Source organism: Culex pipiens, chromosome 1, assembly GCF_016801865.2.
Source record: "Culex pipiens pallens isolate TS chromosome 1, TS_CPP_V2, whole genome shotgun sequence".
Lineage (NCBI taxonomy): Eukaryota > Metazoa > Arthropoda > Insecta > Diptera > Culicidae > Culex > Culex pipiens.
Window position 1 is genome coordinate 128,434,476 of NC_068937.1, and position 22,475 is coordinate 128,456,950.

Here is a 22,475-nt window from a genome sequence, read left to right on the forward strand (position 1 = left end):
TTATTAGAGTGGCAATATGGGTATCAAAATTCAGCATTTTCAAAATCAAGCTCATTGATGACGCAAAAAACCATTTTGGACATATCTGGCCACTTTAGGACCGGTTCCAGGTTCTCCGGTGAAACCCGGAATATCCCCAATTCCAGAGTATTTTCAAGAATTTTATTAGAGTGGCAATATGGGTATCAAAATTCAGCATTTTCAAAATCAAGCTCATTGATGACGCTGAAAACCATTTTGGACATATCTGGCCACTTTGGGACCGGTTCCAGGTTCTCCGGTGGAACCCGGAATATCCCCAATTCCAGAGTATTTTCAAGAATTTTATTAGAGTGGCAATATGGGTATCAAAATTCAGCATTTTCAAAATCAAGCTCATTGATGACGCAAAAAACTATTTTGGACATATCTGGCCACTTTGGGACCGGTTCCAGGTTCTCCGGTGAAACCCGGAATATCCCCAATTCCAGAGTATTTTCAAGAATTTTATTAGAGTGGCAATATGGGTATCAAAATTCAGCATTTTCAAAATCAAGCTCACTGATGACGCTGAAAACCATTTTGGACATATCTGGCCACTTTAGGACCGGTTCCAGGTTCTCCGGTGGAACCCGGAATATCCCCAATTCCAGAGTATTTTCAAGAATTTTATTAGAGTGGCAATATGGGTATCAAAATTCAGCATTTTCAAAATCAAGCTCACTGATGACGCTGAAAACCATTTTGGACATATCTGGCCACTTTAGGACCGGTTCCAGGTTCTCCGGTGAAACCCGGAATATCTCCAATTACAGAGCAATTTCAAGAATTTTATTAGAGTGGCAATATGGGTATCAAAATTCAGCATTTTCAAAATCAAGCTCACTGATGACGCTGAAAACCATTTTGGACATATCTGGCCACTTTGGGACCGGTTCCAGGTTCTCCGGTGGAACCCGGAATATCCCAACTACGGAGTATTTTCAAGAATTTTATTAGAGTGGCAATATGGGTATCAAAATTCAGCATTTTCAAAATCAAGCTCATTGATGACGCTGAAAACCATTTTGGACATATCTGGCCACTTTGGGACCGGTTCCAGATTCTCCGGTGGAACCCGGAATATCTCCAATTACAGAGCAATTTCAAGAATTTTATTAGAGTGGCAATATGGGTATCAAAATTCAGCATTTTCAAAATCAAGCTCATTGATGACTTTGGAAATATCTGGCCACTTTGGGACCGGTTCCAGGTTCTCCGGTGGAATCCGGAATATCCCCAATTCTACAGTATTTTCAAGAATTTTATTAGAGTGGCAATATGGGTATCAAAATTCAGCATTTTCAAAATCAAGCTCATTGATGACGCAAAAAACTATTTTGGACATATCTGGCCACTTTGGGACCGGTTCCAGGTTCTCCGGTGGAACCCGGAATATCTCCAATTCCAGAGTATTTTCAAGAATTTTATTAGAGTGGCAATATGGGTATCAAAATTCAGCATTTTCAAAATCAAGCTCATTGATGACGCAAAAAACTATTTTGGACATATCTGGCCACTTTGGGACCGGTTCCAGGTTCTCCGGTGGAACCCGGAATATCCCAACTACGGAGTATTTTCAAGAAATTTATTAGAGTGGCAATATGGGTATCAAAATTCAGCATTTTCAAAATAAAACTCATTGATGACGCTGAAAACCATTTTGGACATATCTGGCCATTTTGGGACCGGTTCCAGGTTTTCCGTTGGAACCCCGAATATCCCCAATTACAGAGCAATTTCAAGAATTTTATTGGAGTGGCAATACGCATAACAAAATTTAGCATTTTCAAAATCATTCCAAAAAAATAATTTGAGTGTCAACAAAAAACTTTATTTTGAAAATGCTGAATTTTGATTAATTGGGGTTGTTCCGGGTTCCACTGGAGAACCTGGAACCGGTCCCAAAGTGGCCAGATATGTCCAAAATAGTTTTTAGTTTTTATTTTAATCAATGAGCTTGATTTGGAAATGCTGAATGTTGATACCAATATTGCCAATCCAATAAAATTCTTGAAAATACTCTGGCATTGGGGATATTCCTGGTTCTTCTGGAGAACCTGGAACCGGTCCCAAAGTGGCCAAATATGTCCAAAATGGTCTTTAGCGTCATCAATAAATGCTGAATTTGGATACCCATAATGCTCCCCCAATAAATTTCTTGAAAATACTCTGGAATTGGGGATATTCCGGGTTTCACCGGAGAACCTGGAACCGGTCCCAAAAAGGCCAGATATGTCCAAAATGGTTTTCAGCGTCATCAATGAGCTTGATTAGTGAAAATGCTGAATTTTGATACCCATATTGCCACTCTAATAAAATTCTTGAAAATACTCTGGAATTGGGGATATTCCGGGTTTCACCGGAGAACCTGGAATCGGTCCCAAAGTGGCCAGATATGTCCAAAATGGTTTTCAACGTCATCAGTGAGCTTGATTTTGAAAATGCTGAATTTTGATACCCATATTGCCACTCTAATAAAATTCTTGAAAATACTCTGGAATTGGGGATATTCCGGGTTCCACCGGAGAACCTGGAACCGGTCCCTAAGTGGCCAGATATGTCCAAAATGGTTTTCAGCGTCATCAATGAGCTTGATTTTGAAAATGCTGAATTTTGATACACATATTGCCACTCTAATAAAATTCTTGAAAATACTCTGGAATTGGGGATATTCCGGGTTTCACCGGAGAACCTGGAACCGGTCCTAAAGTGGCCAGATATGTCCAAAATGGTTTTCAGCGTCATCAGTGAGCTTGATTTTGGAAATGCTGAATTTTGATACCCATATTGCCACTCTAATAAAATTCTTGAAAATACTCTGGAATTGGGGATATTCCGGGTTTCACCGGAGAACCTGGAACCGGTCCTAAAGTGGCCAGATATGTCCAAAATGGTTTTCAGTGTCATCAGTGAGCTTGATTTTGAAAATGCTGAATTTTGATACCCATATTGCCACTCTAATAAAATTCTTGAAAATACTCTGGAATTGGGGATATTCCGGGTTCCACCGGAGAACCTGGAACCGGTCCCTAAGTGGCCAGATATGTCCAAAATGGTTTTCAGCGTCATCAGTGAGCTTGATTTTGGAAATGCTGAATTTTGATACCCATATTGCCACTCTAATAAAATTCTTGAAAATACTCTGGAATTGGGGATATTCCGGGTTTCACCGGAGAACCTGGAACCGGTCCTAAAGTGGCCAGATATGTCCAAAATGGTTTTCAGCGTCATCAGTGAGCTTGATTTTGGAAATGCTGAATTTTGATACCCATATTGCCACTCTAATAAAATTCTTGAAAATACTCTGGAATTGGGGATATTCCGGGTTTCACCGGAGAACCTGGAACCGGTCCTAAAGTGGCCAGATATGTCCAAAATGGTTTTCAGTGTCATCAGTGAGCTTGATTTTGAAAATGCTGAATTTTGATACCCATATTGCCACTCTAATAAAATTCTTGAAAATACTCTGGAATTGGGGATATTCCGGGTTTCACCGGAGAACCTGGAACCGGTCCTAAAGTGGCCAGATATGTCCAAAATGGTTTTCAGCGTCATCAGTGAGCTTGATTTTGAAAATGCTGAATTTTGATACCCATATTGCCACTCTAATAAAATTCTTGAAAATACTCTGGAATTGGGGATATTCCGGGTTTCACCGGAGAACCTGGAACCGGTCCCAATGTGTCCAGATCGGTCCAATATGGTATTGGGTATTATAATTGTACTGTAACTTGCATTATGATAAAATTTTAAACAAATTGTCATTCAACATTCGATCCAAAATGCAAAACAACTAGAAAATAGAGGGTTAAAAAAAAGTTACCTGGTTGGTTTTGGGAATAACTTAGGGTAAGTGCCTCTGTTTTTGACTTTTCAAAAAGCAAAATAAACTAGAGATCTGTCCGCATCTTTTGCTTCTTGAATTTTGAAAATCCGTCCACAGGGAGCCGAGATACAGCTGTTTGAAGTTGGACTTCGCCTTTTTTCGCTAGCTTGGTAGTTCGCGGGATAATATTGAGGATGGTAGTTTAAGTGTTAAGTGCTTCAAAGGACCTTTCAAATGCATCTACGAAAGTTGAAATTGATAAAGTTTTACGGAAATGCGAGCAATTTTAAGATTTTTTAGGTTTTTTGGACCTCAAACTTCGAAGCCCGTTTTACCCCACTTCCCTTTGTCGTAGAGGGCTCATATTTGGCATGAGTTCATCTCATGTATAGACAAACAAACGCTGAAAGTTTCATCCAAATCGGAGCACCTCGATACGACCTGTTACACATTGGTGAAAAACTCGCTCTTAAACTCTTACGAAAACAATTCATCAGATTGATCTAGATGACCATCGAGTGTCGAGCATCGGTTGCTGCGATCCCTGTCTGACATCGAAGTAACAAAGTAAACAGGGGCAAAATTGACAGACGCACCATTATTTTACGATTTGTTATTGTATTTAGATCAGGCAACGTCACGGTAGAATGTGTCCATTTCATTTTAGTAGGCCTTGATCTCCACATGGAAACTGACACCCTTCAAAAAATTTCTGAATCAAATCGCGATGTGGCGAACAACAACTCAGGAAGAGTTCAAAAATCCTCGTAAAAAAAGCTGCTGCAGCGTTTGCCACTTTCAGCATGTGCAGTCAACCACTAGCGAACCTGAAGTATCAGCGGAAGCTAGCTCCTTCCGGAAGCCCGGTGTCTACGAGCAAATGATGATTGACCACTACTTTCACACCCAAACGCAGATGGATTTCTCCGGCCGGAAAACGCTTGCCATGGTTCATCCGTTGGAGGAGTCAAATAGGGTTAGGTTTTTTTGTTTCCCAAATTAACTTTAATCAACATTTCAAGATTTTCATTTCAGGAAACCCTCTTCATACGTCGTCGTTCCCCAATCTCAATGCGCACGGCGGACGCCGTCTGTCGCTACTGCCGGCCCTTCCACCCGGACCGGTTCCAGCCCTCCTGCCCAACCTTCTCCCGAATCCACCACATCCCGCGCCGCGACTTTCCCTCGCCCCTCCCAACCTCCACAACCTATCAGGAAACCCTATGCCTCCCGGCAGCCCGCGTCCTCCACCGAAAGCTGTAACCGATTCAGCGATCTTACCTGCCGCTTCCAGCAGGGCTTCGAGGCGGGCCTTTTTGTCGTGGGAACCGGTCCCGCCGCCTCCACCACCACCGCCACCTCCGCCGCCCCCACCTTCGTGCTCCAGCTCCTCGTCGTTGTCCAGCAGGAACTTGCCCGCGACGACCGTGCTGCTGTGGATGTCGTCGTCGTCCTCCTCGTCGTCTGTGTTGCCGGAAGCAAGGAGAGTAAAATGCGTGTTGAATTTGACACTTTGGAATTAAAGGCGGGGCTAAATTTTGGCTCACCTTCGGAATCCTCATTGTCGTCGGCGTCGTTGTCGCAACTGTCCGACTCATCCATGTCGACGTCGTTCTCGCAGCTATCCGAACACTCCGTTTCTGGAATTTCGATCGATTGCTGATCTAGGGGGAATGAGTCAACCTGGAAGAAGCAGAAAACGTGAAAAAAAAGTTGAATTAGTAAAATGCATTCTTGTTTGGTGAAGAGGGAAACGACGAAGTTGCTTTTTTTTCCCCCCGGGACAATCTTTATCCTTGCCGCATTTTGTGGGGGTTTTGGGAGGAGGAAGGGATCAAGCAAAGAGGAGCAGCATTGCCATAGCACACGTACAAATCATCAATCACACACGAGCAAAATGGTAGAAAAAAATACACACATACATACTTAAAGAGCAAAAGTAGAAATGTCTTTAAGAGGTTAAGGTAGGGTTGCCAAACTCTTAGAAAATCTCCACGCTGCAGTGCTAAGAAAAGGACTCATTTAATCGCGTTGCTTTACACGTAACCCGACGAAGTGCCTTCCGATTCACGATTCGGAAATCTCATGTCCAAAGGCATATTTTCCACAAAAACCGTTTTAAAATACTATTTCAACACTAAAAACTGTAATATGTTGAAAACCTTCAATTTTAATTATATTGCAAATAATTTGGTGGTTGGTGCCTTCCTCACATTTACAATTTAATTCAACTCCGAAGTTGTCCTTATCCAGATTTGCATTGTTTCCAAATCAAGTTCCAGCACCGAAAAAGACTTGTTGAAAATAAGTTTATGAGTAAAAAAAAATCTTACACAGACTTTTCCAGAAAACATACAGACTATCATTTGAAGCAATGTGGCAACCGGGCGTTTCACCTCTGGCGCGACTCCCGCACGTAAACAAAAAGACCCGGCCTTTTGAGGTTATGCAAAAATCACTCTTTTTTGTATCTACATAAAACTTTTTCATGCCATAACTTTAAAAGTACTTCACTAAACAGAATAAAATTTAATAGGGTCTTAGGGGACCCCAAAACGAACAGAATAAGGTGGATCTGGCCAAAATTGGTTCAGTCAGGTCTGAGAAAATTGTGTGGAAAAAAATCATGTCTACACGCATCCCCACAGACATTTGTTCAGAATTTGATTCTGAGTCGATAGGTATACGTGAAGGTATATCTAGGAGGTGTATTTAAGAAGTTCATTTTTCGAGTGATTTTATAGCCTTGCCTCAGTGAGGAAGGCAAAAAGGTTTAAAAAATACCGTATTTTGTAAAAATATGAGTATTTGATATGAGAAACCAGCAAACAAAAATAAATAAATCTGGAGTTTTTTTTTTGAAAAGGTCCAATAAACCAAATTTTCAGTTTTTGCTTTTTGGGTGTTTTCAATACCCCTGACTCAAGGCGGTTTCAAAAACACCCAAAAAGCAAAAACTGGAAATTTGGTTTTTTGGACCTTTTCAAAAAAAAAAACTCCAGAAATTTAAAAGAAACTCCGTATTTAAAAGATAAATGTCCGTGCAAGCCACAAGAAAGAGAAAATATTGACAACTGAAAAGTTTTTTTTTTTTGTTGAATCCAAAGGACCGTTCAGAGAGGCATTCATCGAGATAGAAAGAATATCGAGGAAGGAAGAAAACTAAAGAATTCAGTTGGCAGGGCTTGAAGAAACATCCATAAATTTAGTAACTTTGAGATAACGAAGATCGGCTTTATTATGTAACAGTTTAAGTATTTAACACTCAAATTGTCAAACTGAAACAAATCCTTCAAAATTACGCGTTGTCTTATTTTTGGTTGTTGGGCAAAAGTATGACCCCTAATCTACCCTAAACTATTTTACTGCCCATGTTCGCATAAATGTCCCTTATGCAAAAACAACACGCTGAGAAAAACGTATTTGAAGTTTGTCCGGAAGTTTTCACGAAAAAACTGAATTTCCTCCTGATTTCTAGAACAAAGTACTGGATGTTGAAGGCTTTTCTGAAAGATCTTACAATTTTGAACCAAACTGCATCAATAACTTAAAAATGATGAAAATGCATTTGGAACATTTATGCGTTCAGGGGGGAAAATGCATTTTTTAAATTTTTAATTTTAGGCAAAACCACATTCAAATTTAACTGAAATTGGGTCGCAGAACTCGAATTTGATGTTAAAAGTATGAAAATAAAAAACAAGAATTTTTTTTTGTTTGTGATTGGATTATCCAAGGCCTATACAAACCTTCGGATAATCGAAACTTCGGATAATCAAGGCTTTGGATAATCGAGTCTGAACTGTATTTACTTATAGGGTTAAATTAATATTTAATATGACAGAGGAAAAATAAATAAAATAAAATCAAGCTAAGACATCACTGCAAAATTTAAATAAATGAAGTTAAATAAGTCAGATAGGCTTTTTTGCACTTTTTTTTTTGAATAATTTATTTCGGTTAAATTTTGAGATTTTCTAAAATGATTTACACAATCAATACATCTCCTGGCAACCCTGTTTGCCCAGCCAACTCTAAGAAAAAAGAACCCAATAAGATTCCTATCGTTTCGCTGCAGACCAACCCCGTCTTCTCTTTCCTATTTGTAAGAGGAAACGTCATTCGAGGACACATCCCTCCACCCTGTGCAGCGGACTGGCAAGCGTTAAGGGATGGATGCAATTTTGGATGCAGCAGCCACTTTTATAGCAACTTTCTTTACGACCGAATGCGCTGTTGCTCCAAAGAACCCCCGCGAGGGGTTCGACTTCTTCAACCAGGTTAAGGGAGCGGTTTCTGAGTGGGCAGAGGACGAGACGAGAGGATCCATCGCGAAAGTTTCATGACGGATCTACTGCTTTAAAATTTAAGTTTGCGTGGAGGAATTTGAGGACGGACCCCTCGCCTCACAACGCCGGTGGAAAATGGGGTAAAATTAACGAGACTCATTTTTATTCTTTGCTTTCAGGGGGGTGCTCCTGGTTCGGGATAACTCTTTGTTCTTGTCTGTGGACGTGACGGTTTTGCCGCTCACTGATGATGATGCAACATAATTTTCATTGGTGAAAACGAGTGGTGTTGGAGCATTTCAACGAGGAGGGTAATTTAATCAAAAGAATGAAAAAAAAAACAACTTGGGTAAAAACTTTTTGTCAAGTTTTTTGAAATGACACTTACGTCACATTGTATATAAAAAAACTATTGTACCTCAAAATGTGCCGTAATAGTTAACAATTTAAGGTTTAACTACGATTTCGTAACTCTTATATTAATGACAATTATAGAGCATAAGAAGTTAGCTGCTAACTTTTATGAAAAAGTGGCGTAACCGACAAATTTTTTTTTACGATCTTCATTCAGAAAATTTTTAAATATTTCGAACACAGTCGTAGTATTTGAATCATTTGACATGTTTGATCATAATCTCATCCTCAAAAAGAAGCGCCACATAAAAGTTTGTTATAAAACAATGTTCACGACTTTCTCCCTCGTGAATATTTTTGCAGTGCAGCTTGAAAAAGGGTGTGGATACTGGCGGTATTTATTTTCAACGGATTCTTTCTGCAAACACCGTTGTTTTTCAACAGATATTCGACGTCGTCAACATGCTTTCTTGTCACAATCGCATTTATTTTCATTTTCATTTTTAATTTTAGGGTTGAATTGTTTTTAGCACGTTTTTTTTATAATTCACTAAATAACGATTGCGACAAGCACGTCGTAACACGACAAACTGCGTTTGGCAAGCGCCACCTCGAGCAGAAGAGCAAAAAAAAAGGCGAGCTCTCAACCAGCAAAAGGAAAATCAATAAATATAAGGTGCTCATCAGCTTCAGTGGTGTGGTGGTGGCAACAGAAGGATGACGGAGCGAAATTTGATGAGGACAACATAGAGAAAGAAGAAAAAAACAATCTCACTTGAGGGCAAAACTTTTAACAAAACAAGTGCAGTGCAAAAGTTTAGAGGTTAGAAGGGAGAGCAAAAAAAATGTTGCGTAAAATCACACAGCTTTCATGCAACTAACGTAAACTAATTACTTTGAATTTCCTCTCTTTCACTTGGCTCCGCTCTCTCAGTGGTAGTTTGAAATTAAATTAATATGTAACTTTGAATTTGAGAGTGACGATGGTTGACCCTTTGGCGGAAACATCGCCGTCGTCACTTGCATAAAACAAAGTGACGCGCGTTAAACTGACAAATTGAAGTTTGAACCCATTGTGGAGAACAAAATAGAGAAATTTAGCTTAAAACAAGGAAGCTAAATTTAAACAAAGTGTCCACGTGGTTTATGGATGGGCCCCAATGCAAAAGTTTACAAGTTCATAGTTGTTTTTACAATTATAATTAGACCCACTTGTCGAGATATCGCGGAAAAGTAAAATAAAAAAATACACATTTACCATGGTATAATTGTTCAAAATCTGTGGTTTATGTAATATTTTACTGACAAAGACTTTTTTGTTTGAAGATGTAAAATTTTGAGGTGCGATATTTTACTTCCATTTTCATGTACTTTTACGTCAAATTCTGTGTTAAGATGTAATTTTTTTTCACGTTTTTTTTTGTAGAGAATTACTGTAACATAGGTGTAGAATCTTTGATGAAGTGAAAGTACACATAGAAATGTAATTTTACACATTTGTCTAGGTATTGTAATATTACTATGATAAATGTAATATTTACTTTAATTTATTTCACTGTGGAGCAAGCATGTGAGCAGATTCGATTTTTTTTTTTGTATTTTTTAATCCGACTGAAACTTTTTTGGTGCCTTCGGTATGCCCAAAGAAGCCGTTTTGCATCATTAGTTTGTCCATATAATTTTCCATACAAATTTGGCAGCTGTTCATACAAAAATGATGTATGAAAATTAAAAAATCTGTATCGTTTGAAAGAATTTTTTGATCGATTTGGTGTCTTGGGCAAAATTGTACGTATGGATATGGACTACACTGAAAAAAATGATACACGGTAAAAAAAAATTTGGTGATTTTTTATTTAACTTTTTGTCACTAAAACTTGTTTTGCAAAAAAAAAAAACACTATTTTTAATTTTTTGATATGTTTTAGAGGACATCAAATGCCAACTTTTCAGAAATTTCCAGGTTGTGCAAAAAATCTTTGAGCGAGTTAGGAATTTTTGATCAATACTTATTTTTTTCAAAAAATCGAAAAATTGGTCGCAAAAATTTTTCAACTTCATTTTTCGATGTAAAACCAAATTTGCAATCAAAAAGCACTTTAGTGAAATTTTGATAAAGTGCACCGTTTTCAAGTTAAATCCATTTTTAGGTGACTTTTTTGAAAATTGTCGAAGTTTTTCATTTTTTTAAATTAGTGCACATGTTTGCCCACCTCTGAAAAAAAAATATTTTTGAAAAGCTGAGAAAATTCTCTATATTTTGCATTTTTGAACTTTGTTGATACGACCCTTAGTTGCTGAGATATTGCCATGCAAAGATTTAAAAACAGGAACATTGAAGTTTTCTAAACAAACAACACACCATTTTCTAATGTCGATATCTCAGCAACTAATGGTCCGATTTTCAATGTTTAAATATGAAACATTCGTGAAATTTTCCGATCTCTTTGAAAAAAATATTTTCAAATTTTTAAAAACAAGACTAACATTTCAAAAGGGCCAAACATTCAATATTACGTTTATTACTAATGAATAAACTTTTTTTTTCGACACAAAAATTCTACACAGTTTCAGACACAGGTAGTGTTATCATGCTTTTAATGTTTGAAATGTTTTAATGTTTAGTGGAAAATTTAAATACTCAATAAAAATCGAAAAAGATTTTTCCGACCTTTTTGTTTAAACAACACATTTTTAATTTAAACCTAATTTTAGAAATTCAAAACAATGACTTCTACAAAAAAAAAATCATTCGAAACCCAAGCATTACTTCACCGAACAACAAACACAGCAATATGGCACTGGATGGAATCGACCACCGTCAGGGTATGGCCAAATTCGCGATTCGTGGGAAAATCGCACCAACAAATCGCAAGCAACACCCTCTTCGATACAGAAAACCAAACGTTTGCTAGCAGCAGTTTGACAGGATAATTGACCGTAATTGGACGGTTAGAGACAAATGCAGATTACGGTTGAGGCAACACTTAGTGGGACGGAGGTTTCTAACGTGTTGCAACGATTAAAACGCCGATGTAACTGATTTGCAATTTAAAAGTACAAAGTGAAAAGGTTGAACAATTTTATGGTCGACTATGTTACATATGTGAAATTACACATGAAAAGATGTAATTTTACATGTTTCTCTGTAAAATTACACTGAAGTTGTGACGTCGATCAAGGACGAAGCTGGCAACCCTACTGGAGCAAGCTTAAGCCAAAGGGCCAAATAATCGATCTGACATTCAAATTATCGCACATTATCGTCACACAAGCCCGGATCGTGTGTCATGAATGGTGGTGCCGTGAGTGTCGTTATGTTGTTATGAATGCCACTGGCATAATCCATTTTTATAACCACATTAATATGGCAAACTGAGGGTTACTTTTTGCTCGGAGTGTGATTTTTCTATGTTTTTTTTTCCTCGGGGGAAATTCATGAATCACGTAATTCGGTTTTTTCGATCATTTTTCGCAAAACTTTCATAAATTTCAATTAGGTGATCATTTTGTCAAATTTCACCTTAATTCAATTTCCCAAGTACGACCAAGTGAGCAGTGGCCGGAAGTGACCAGTGAAAGTGACGGATGGGAAGCTCTCTCGTGTCTCTGCCACAGCCACAACAATGAGCGAAAACAGATAGGCAAGGGGAGGCAGCTACTAATAATCATGACTTCCTCTCACGCGACACACTCCTCACAGAGCACGCGGTTTATGGATTAGCGGTGGCAATGGCACTTTTGACTGTTGGTACACTTTTTTGTTTATGATAGAAATTGCTATTTAGTCGTCTTCATGTAAGTGCGAAATAAACACTCGTGTTGACACTCTGAGCGTTTTTGTGATGTGCACGCTTTGTAAATTTCGAGCCAATTTTGCTGAAAAATTCTCGCATGGATAAATTTGTCAAACATTAAATCGACATTGAATCTTTTTTATTTTCGACGTTCGCTTCACGAAAACATTCAATAAATTCAAGACTAATGTCATTTCCAACCTTGCTCCACAAATGAGACAATAAAACAGGCGGTCCCAACGAGAAACCCAAAACCGACGCCGTCCAGCAGCAGAGAGATTTACGAAAACAATCAACCCAAACCCTCCTCCCCCTAACCGGAGCCAAAACGTGAATTGTTTTACAACTACCCACTACTATACAATGCTCCCGACCGCGGAAAGAATAATTGCTACCGGCCACAAAAGCGTTTGTGCCAACTTCCCTCCCTGGATGTATGCAATGTACACCTACACCAGCACACACACACACACACACACACACTTAAATGCGTTTCCTCGAATTTTTCAGCACGGTCCCGATCGATTGACCTTTTGTGAAAGGTGCATTGTGAAACGGAGAAATTTTTCGAAAAAAGTTTATTTTAATAAGAAGTATGGCAACCCTGTTTATCGATTTGAGCACATAGATGAAACTTACTTTAATTTTTATAGCTGAATGGCGGAAGTTTTGAATTTAGGCCTAGGTTTTTCCATTGAATAATCAATATTGAACATCTGGCAACCCTGTCTAATGATGCGAGTACTAGAGTGAAATTTATTTAACTTTGATGGGTAGAAGTCACTAATTTCAAATTAATAATTGTCGTATGGGAGGCATTCCTATTTCTGGCAACTATTTAATGGAATGCACACTAGAACTGAGATGATTCAAATTTGGCAACCCTGGTTAATGCTATGAGCACCTAAGAACTGTTAAAATCGTGCTTGCCATTTCATTAGGGCACACAACTTTTGTAAACAAGAGTGTGTCTCTTTCACACCTTATGTAAACTGTCATTTGAGTGAAAGAGATACACTATTGTTTACAAAAGTTATGTGCCCTTTTGAAATGTTAGGCTCCAAATAAAGTTTATTAGACGGATGTCCTTAATTTTGCATGTAGTGTTATCTAACTTTACAACGTTTTGTAGGTATTTTACTGAGTTCTTTAAATAAACTGTTAGTCGTTCATTTTGAGCCCAGATTCGTATCGAAATATATAGCAATATACATCTGGCAACCTTTCTTAATTATATAAGCACTTAAATGATGTTCACATAATTTTTTATGCACGGATGTCGCGAATTTTGCATCTAGGATTTTTTCGCCGACCTAAAATCCCAAACCGCGCAAAATCCACGCCATATAAAAAAATATCGCGACCAACATTTAAGAAATTTTATTTTTTAATGAAGAAAAACTAAGAAAGTATTTGATTAAAAAAAAACTCGTTTTATGTTTAAAGGCTCCAAAAGAATGAAAGCAATAAATCCATTTTAAAAAAATTCCTCAAGAGACGGTCAAGGCAAGGGTCATGAAAAAAAATCTTCAAAATAGAAAATACAATAAAATTTAACTTCAAAAATATAACCTCAAAATTAAATCAAAATCGAAACATTTCGAAAGTCTAACTATTCAAAATCTAAGAATTTTTATACAGTTTGTAATCCAAAATCCTCGCTAAAATTTCACTCTGAAAGAAATTTTATTTCCGATATTCAAAATAATGTCTTCTCATAATTTCAAAATCTCTTACATAAAATAGGACTTCAAAAATTGTGGAATTCAAGAATTTAAGAACCAAGCATTTAAAAATAGAAACATTTAAGAATTTAAGAATTTAAGAATTTAAGAATTAAGAATTTAAGAATTTATAAGCTTAAGAATACTAAAATTATTTTAGATTTGAGATTTTTTCTATATTGTTTTGAATTTAATATTTTTTAGTTTTCAAATTTTGATTTTTTTTAATCTTCAAATTTTTGATTACCCAAATTTTTGATATTTTAAATTTCAGATTGCTAAAATTTTGAATTTCAAAATTTCTGATTTTTTAAATTACGATTTTAGAAATTTTAAAAAATAATATGTATTTTGATTTTTTTTGTTATTATAAAAACTATTAAAACAATTTTTTTAGAATTTTTGAATTTCTGAAGCTTTGAATTTGGAATGTTGTGATCTTTTTATTTTAGCCAAAAATGTTTAAATTTAGAAAAAAAAATATTTCTACCGATTAAATTCCATTCCAAAATTCGAAAGTGGGGGCCAGCTTCTGTTACGTCCAATCAAGCTCCTATTTGGCGCCCACCAGAACAAGCCCCAATAATAGTTTTTGTTACACATTCTAATGTCTATATCTTCGGGAAAAGTTTGTAATATTTGATTTACAAGATTAAAAATTGAATGAATCCAGTATAAATTAAAAATAAATAAGGTTAAAAATCATTACTCAAAACTCAAAAGAAATTAAATATTCAGAGCCGGAGATGTTAAGAAATGACAAGAAACATATAAAAAATAATTTCTACATAATCTTCATCTTCATTTTTCGACGTTTCGTACTTAGAAAATAAAAACAAACATTTTCAGAAGAAAATTCAATTAATAAAAATTATGAAATTCTTGCACTCAAAGGAAAAAACAAATTATCGTTATTCCTGATAATATTTTTCTTAATAAAAAAAAAAAAAAAACGGAATCGACGTAACACCTTATAATGTGGCCCTCTTAAACCTTGCGATTTCGTCAACGGATCCACAGGTGTGTATCGTTCTTTTTGCGACAAGACTCCGCCTCCCGGGTCTCCTAAGTGTGAAGGTATGGGCACGGGGAGAGGGCACCGAATACCTATATTTACACTTAGAATTTTTTGCGTCCGCCCCGGGATTCGAACCGGCGACCTCTGGATTGTGAGTCCAGTGCGCGGTCCGATTGATCCACACAGGCAGACATTTTTTTCTTAATAACTTGAAAGTAATTCTATCTCTCTCAATTAATTTATTTATCAAAATTGCCATCCGCGCGAAATCCGCACCTGAGCAAAATTAGCCAGCAAATCCGCGCCAGATCACTTTTTAGTTATTTCACTGAGAGAATTGAAATTACCATTGAGGAGAATAAGTTTAAAATCGTACAACCCTGTCAAATGAAACGAGCACCTAAGTGAATGTCGTAAATGTTGAATCCAAAACTAACCTCATAGTGTGAATTTGCACTCTAATTTGAAGTAAAGAGCATGAACTTATAATTTTGTGGAATAATTAAAATTACACGAAAGAGATGTAAATTTACGTATGATTTTTGAAAAGCAAAAAAAAGTTAGATTGTTACCTCCTTTTCCATTTAAATGTACATTAATTTATGTGAAAATTGTGAAATTACATAAAAGGGATGTATATTTACACATGTTTAAAGGTATCAATAACACGCAAATTCTCTGACACAAATCTGTCAAAATAGTAAAATTAGCATTTTCAAAACGAAGTTCCGTTCATGGACATGCTACGTTTGAAGGGGTTTGACCACATTCATCATTCGAACCTTCCGTTTTTCGCGTTTACTACAACGTTTCAGACCGGTATTATACACACAAAAAAATATTTGCGAATGTTACATCATTTATGATGTAACACTTTTGCACATCATTAAACATTGAAATTTAAATGCAATTTGATGTAAATTTGCAACAAATTATATGTTAAAACATTATTTTACGTGTGATTCAACCGTTTACGTCGAATCTCATGTTTACATCAACTGAATTTACATGTGTTTCATTTTTTCCGTGTCGAGTAAATTCACATATTTTTTTTCTGTGTAGGTACTGCTGCCGGTCGAAGGGCGCACTCTTCCGGGGGTTAGACCGCGGGGTACTTAATTGGAGGGGTGGGTGGATGGTTGAGTACCAAGACCTAGGAAATTGATAGCTTTCACCGCGGGCGGGGCTTACTGTCCGTCGTCGATGTCGTGGCCGAATTGTGAAAGTGAATGAATTTAAAACTTTTGCCTCAATTAACCCTCAATGATTAAAAAAAATAAATCAGAAAAAAAATATTTTTAATATTCAAGTTATAAAAATTATTTTGAAATGCTTTTTCTTAAAAAAAACAATCGGATGATATTTGTGCGAAATTACACATAGTTAAGTACAGGGTTGAAAGCAAAAGTTACATGCACCATTTAAACCTCCAACTTTCGTTGCGAATCGATCACCAGAGGTCAGTCACGACATCAGTTGTGGTCGTTGTGCCTCGACAAATGAATTAAAAAATGTAATCATAGCTGAACCAATTGTTAGAAAGTTGCACTTTTTTCGCATTTTAAGGCATACCACAACATTGATTATATCTTGGAGGAAATATCGGCACACATCTCTATTGTTTAAGTGTTTAGTTTTATTATGATTTGAAGTTAAATTTTAATCATACAAATATTAACAAACTCATACAAAAGTTGATTTGATTTTGTCAAAAATTAACATATTCAGAAGTGTTTCTTTTCGAAAATGTATTTAAAATGTAATGTAATGTAAAATTTAATTTAAAGCAAAATTTAAATTCAACATTGAGTTAAAAAAAAGTGAATTAGTCCTGAGTTATTTTAAATTATTTAGCTGAGAGAATGTAGATGTGCATCTAGAATATTTAAAGAATTCTAAATATAATGAAAATATCGGCACACATCTCTTTAATTTTGAAAAAAAAATAATGGTTTGATTAACGTTTTTGTTATAAGAAATACTATGCTTACTACATTTAAAAATGTTTTGACCTACTATCACATTAAACCTGGTTAAAATGTTGTTAACAAGCAAAAAATTGTTATGTTTGCAAGCAAAATCTTAGTGGGCAACAAACTCGACTCTCACAACTATGTCAACACAAAAGAACATTAACAAACAAAAACAGCTCAACATTCAAGGCTTTTTTGTAAATAAAATTTTACACTGAATTAAAACGCTGCTTCGTTTTCTTTCTCACTCTCGCACGTTTTCTCCGCTGTCATTCTCCAGATTCTGCCGCGGGCTGTCAAATGCGCTGTCCAAGGCCAGAGAACTGTTTGAGGTGTTATTTGGTGTCAAATGTACGAAAACAAAACAATAAAACAATGTTAGGAAAAAAACAAAAGCACACAAATAATGTAAACAATCAACAAATAATGAACGAAACGTCAAATTAGACAAAAATGTTATGATTTTTTCTAAACAAAAATGAAAAATGGTTAATTTGGAACAACAAAAAGAAATATCAACAAAATAGAACAAACAATAAAAAAAGGGTGACACTCGTGACGGCGACTCAACTTACCAGCAAATCTGGCCTTAGGCAGAGACAAGCCAGCAGAATCTGGGGACGAGAATCGGAAAAGTGAAAGAGAAAGAGAAGAAGAAACCGGAAGAGAAATGTAAACACACACAAGATGTGCGACAAGAACGTGATAAAAACGACCAACTGGGGACATTGACAAACACAGACACACCAATAGAGTCGCACACGAACACGTTCAAACAGGGTGGAAATAATTTAAATTCCGATAGGCTCGACATCAATTGACGCAGAAACAAGGCAACAGAATGAGTTCAATTATTAGGCAATTGATGCGTTGCGAAGGGATTCTACTATCTTAGTTGGGTGAATAAATCTATTCATTGCTGTTCACATCTTTTTTACAACTGGATATGTTTTTTTAATAAACAAATATTGAGTAGAGTTTTAATATGATAACTTATTTACTACTCCAAAAAGTGGGGTGAAATCACGCCTAACATCTCTACTTTCTCTCAAACTTCACAGAAGCTGGATAAGAGGTTAGTTCCATGACATCTTGATATTTTTATTATAAATTTTAGAGATTTTTTTTCTGAAAATAATAATAATAGAATTACGGCTCACATCTCTTGGAATCAATATGGAAGGGAACATTTTTCTATCATTTGATTTTAATATATCTCTCTGCTCAAATTCTAGAATGATTACCAAGACAGCAACATTTTTTGCATTTTGCACGCCTCACATCTCCATTTTTTTATTTCTCGATAGGGGCGTTATATATCGTACTGCAGTTTTTCTATATTTTTTAAAACGATAAGTTAGAGATTTTGTTTTTATTTTGAGTGGGATGATATAATCACGGCTCACATCTCTCAAGATTACAGTTGATCAGCTCAATATTTAAATATCAATGGTTGGTTAAAACTTTGATTTTTGTTGCTTTTTTAAATGCTCGACTAAAAGGAAATATTAATTGTTCAACCAACCTTGCAGTGAACCTTTCTAAAATTTAGTTTTTTTTGCTGCAAAGCCTAAACCCAGAGATGAGCGGAGCCTCGAAGTATCTTTTGGCTTCTCAAGTGTTGTTGTTGTTAAAGCTTACTTGTGGGTGTGCAGCACACCGTTTACAGACCAAAGGCACATACCACAAATCGCGCAACTTGATGAAATTCGCGATGGATGCGAGGAGGAGGAAAAACAACAATCAAACGAGAGTACTGCTGCTACCTCAACCTTTTTTTTGTGTTGTTTGAAGTCTCTTTTCTCTCTTTCTAACACATACACTCTGCAGATCTCACTCACACCAGCTCGCCTTCAAATGTGTGTTGCAAAAATTTGCGAAAGTGTCGATTTTAAATGAATAGGTAATTTCGCGGAGTTTTTTTTTGTGCGCTCCACTCTCCGTATATTGTACATGTATATTGCATTAGACTTTGTTGTTGTTGTTGGAGTAGTTCGGGTCGGCTCAACAACTCGGCCGAAACTACAGGTAAAAACGACTAATGACAACGAAGAGGAGAAACGCTCGCCAAGAAGAAATAGCAGAGCGATAAACGCCGCACCACATTTCTTGAGTTTCGTCTTGCACTCGAGCCAAAGAGGTAATTTCCTATATTGAATGATGCCTTGGACGAGTACTAATACTTTGATAACTGATGAAGAATGGCGAACGATCAATTTTTAGAACCTGGTTCGGTTTCAAGGAGGAAACACAGCTGACTGGTTGGCAAAGATAACCTCAGTCAACGTTCAAAATTTTCAAAATTGCTAGCATTTTGGAGCTTTGCATAAAAATTCAAGTATAATAGAGATGTGAGTCGTCACCAAACCTTATGATACGGAAGTGTGGTAATGGTAGGATACCTTGATGCTTTCGAAAAATAAATTTAATGCTATTTTTTTACTAAAATAGAGATGCGAGGCGTCATATACAACTTGCTAGTATGCAAATATTGTAAGAGTAACCTCCGTCGAATCTCAACATAAAAACATATATTTTAGAATTTAATAAGGAAATCTAAAAAGAGATTTGTGTCGTTGTGTATAACCTTCTAGTATGCATTTACATTGCAGATTTGATTGATGTCGACTGAAAAACTATTGGAGACGAATAAAAAAAATCAGAGATGTGAGTCGTTTACTAAACTCTGTTCTGCCTAAAACAAATTAAATTTTTTAAACAATTTTTTAACGCAATGCTTTAAGTTTATCCTCCCATCATCGTCATCGCCAGGCGATGATCTAAGCCAGTGAGTCCAGCGAGTATGACGCGGAACGTGCTAATGTGACGCAAACCAAAAAAAAAAAAAAATAATAACGCTGCCCAAGAATGATCAACAAACGGAGCGATTCGTTTAAGCCGGTCAGGCCAAGCCAGCTTTCTTTGCACAGCCGAGGCAGCAGGGTTCAACGAGATATGATGCCCTCGTGCCACTTTGAAGCTGTACGAGTGTGTGCACAAGTGCGGTGAGCACTCCCCTCTTATGACTTTTCAATATCGGGTGTATTGAGGTCCTGTTTTGGTTTGGGGATGCCAGCCGTCAAAATTGTGTGCTTTATTATGTTAAATTGCACCTAATAACATTTGTTACGATTTAAAATGCAACGCAGTTTTAGAAAATAAAGAAAATGATATAAATATTATAAGAGATGTGGACCGTCACCAACTCTCACATCTCTGTTTTAATGTCTCGGTTGTAGATGCCTGGAATTAAACGTTTTCCAACATTGGTTTCAGCCAAATCAACCTAAACATTTTGTCCGGAAAAACTCAGCATGACGGCTCACATCTTTTGCGAATTATCTTCCAAAACAAATCCTCTGCCTTTTCCCCTTTGATCGAATTTACTTCCAGAGGAACGCGGTACTCTTTGGGGACGCCCTTGGGTGATAAAATTGGTAATTTATTACCGATTGCTGCTGTGCTTCGTGTGCGAAACATTCCACAAACAACCCTTTCGACCACAACCACGTCTGTCCCTTTACTCCGCGTGTAATGCAGGTGTTGTTTTTTTTTTTGATTCGGAGAAATCTCTGGTCGAACCGATGGGTGAGAAATTTCGAAAAGATTGTTTGTTATGGGTGTACAACATTTTAAAATGTTAAAAAATATAAAAATTTGAAAAAAAAATCATTTTTCAAAACAAACTAAAAAAATACGTGATTTTTATGGGTTTTGTTAACCTTTTTCATCGTCTTGTTGTCAGCGGAGAGAGTCTTAAGGAAGGAAAGAACATGCCCAGAATGCTGACGGGTACTCCCTCGAGACTGACGACGCCGCTGGAGAAGTTGAGTGGGGTGGGGTGGGGTTAGTAGTTTGCATCGTGAACTTCTGACAGCTATGCAGTAATTTCTGGATGCCATTAAAAAGTTTATCTGCTTTTCTGTTTTTTTTTATGCTGAGATCATTATTTGAAATTTTTTAGGAAATTTAAAAGAATTCAACATTTTGAAAAAAACAGCAATTTGATGGAGATAAATAGAATTTTTCCAACGCCAGAGATGTAAGCCGACATTCACTTTTGTTTAACTTTTAATGAACGCACCCCCTCCAATTATCCCTAATAATAACGTGTAGACCCGTTATCATTATCGCGCCGAGCCTCGTCGGGGCTCGAGGGTGGCAAGGCATGAGTCACCGGACCGCGTGGCGATGGCTTTTGCGTGTTCTGACCTTAAGGTCGCACCGCAGCACACGATTCCCGCGGGGGTCTACGCGGCCATAATTTGCATGATTTGGAGCGCGGTAGGGAAAGGGAGAGAGAGAGAGTCGCTACTGGGGTTCTGAAGGTTCGGGGTTTACCTTGAGATATAATTTAAATATTTTAGGGAAATTTGGATTTTGTTTGGAAAGAAGAACATAGAACATTTGATGAAGAATCACAGGATTTGCCATAAAAATAGTTTTCTTACTTTTTTTGTGTAACGTAATGTTACATATCGAGCAGATGCGAGCAGCTATTCTAAAACTAAAACGGCTTTTCATGTTGAAGGATGGTATGATATTACATGATTCCTGACAACAAGATGAAATAAAGGGTAGTGTCATTTGAAATCTTTTGAATTCATGTTCATTTCATTTTTTAAATAAACTTAATTACCAATTAAGTAATATAAACATTCAAAGAGATGTGAGCAACCATTGAATCCCGATTATTAAGAAAGTATTGTTCTAGTTTGTAATTTGTACCATTATTTCCTAAATAATTATGTATGTTTTTGGAAGTTGGATTTGTAATTTATGGAGTTAATGTATGAGTTTTTTAAGGGTGTTTAACAATTAAAACTAAAACTTTAGCTTTTTAAAATTTTAAACAATGTTTGAGCGGTAAAATCCAAAAATAAAACGTTCTGTATCGTAACGTATTTAATGAAAAATATTTTTGCAGAAATGAAGTTTAAAACCATGTTTTTGGAGCTCTTTTCAACTTTTTAGCAAGACTAAATGTTTAAAGGAGATGTGAGCAGCAATACTAAGATAATTCTTTGGAGAAAAAATAAGAATTTATTTTTTTCCTAAAGAGTGTAAAGAAGGGCTATCCTTTTTTAAAGACCATAATGCTAGAATGGTTCAAAGATTTTTTTTGTCATTTTTAAAGATGTGAGCAACCATATGATATTTTTTTGTGAAAAATTTCTTTGTTTATAAATGTATAATTTAAGAATGAAGCATTGTGAAGCGTTCAATTTATGAAATAAATTATCCAAATGAAGTTTGAAACCATGTTTTTGGAGCTCTTTTTAACTTTTTAGCAAGACTATATGTTTAAAGAAGATGTGAGCAGCAATACTAAGATAATTCTTTGAAGAAAAAATAAGAATTTTATTTCTTCCTAAAGAGTGTAAAGAAGGGCTATCCTTTTTTTTAAAGAGCACTATGCTAAAACAATTCATAGATTTTATTCGCCATTTTTTAAGATGTGAGCAACCATATG

At 36.3% G+C, this 22,475-nt stretch overlaps 1 protein-coding gene across 7 annotated transcripts in view; it reads right to left on the bottom strand.

Moving 5' to 3' along the window:
• LOC120423554 (ankyrin repeat and KH domain-containing protein 1-like) overlaps window positions 1-22,475 on the bottom strand; it is a 78,544-nt gene that overhangs the window by 33,977 nt on the left and 22,092 nt on the right. For 5 of the 7 annotated variants that reach the window (XM_039587399.2, XM_039587401.2, XM_039587400.2 and 2 more), the window contains exons 2-4: window positions 17,578-17,616; window positions 5,395-5,530; window positions 5,129-5,311 (exon numbers count right to left, since the gene is read on the bottom strand). In XM_039587399.2, the coding sequence (XP_039443333.1) occupies window positions 5,129-5,311; window positions 5,395-5,530; window positions 17,578-17,616 (358 nt within the window). The remainder of the gene's footprint in view (window positions 1-5,128; window positions 5,312-5,394; window positions 5,531-17,577; window positions 17,617-22,475) is intronic. The other 2 variants (XM_039587402.2, XM_039587403.2) reach the window with 1 other exon arrangement.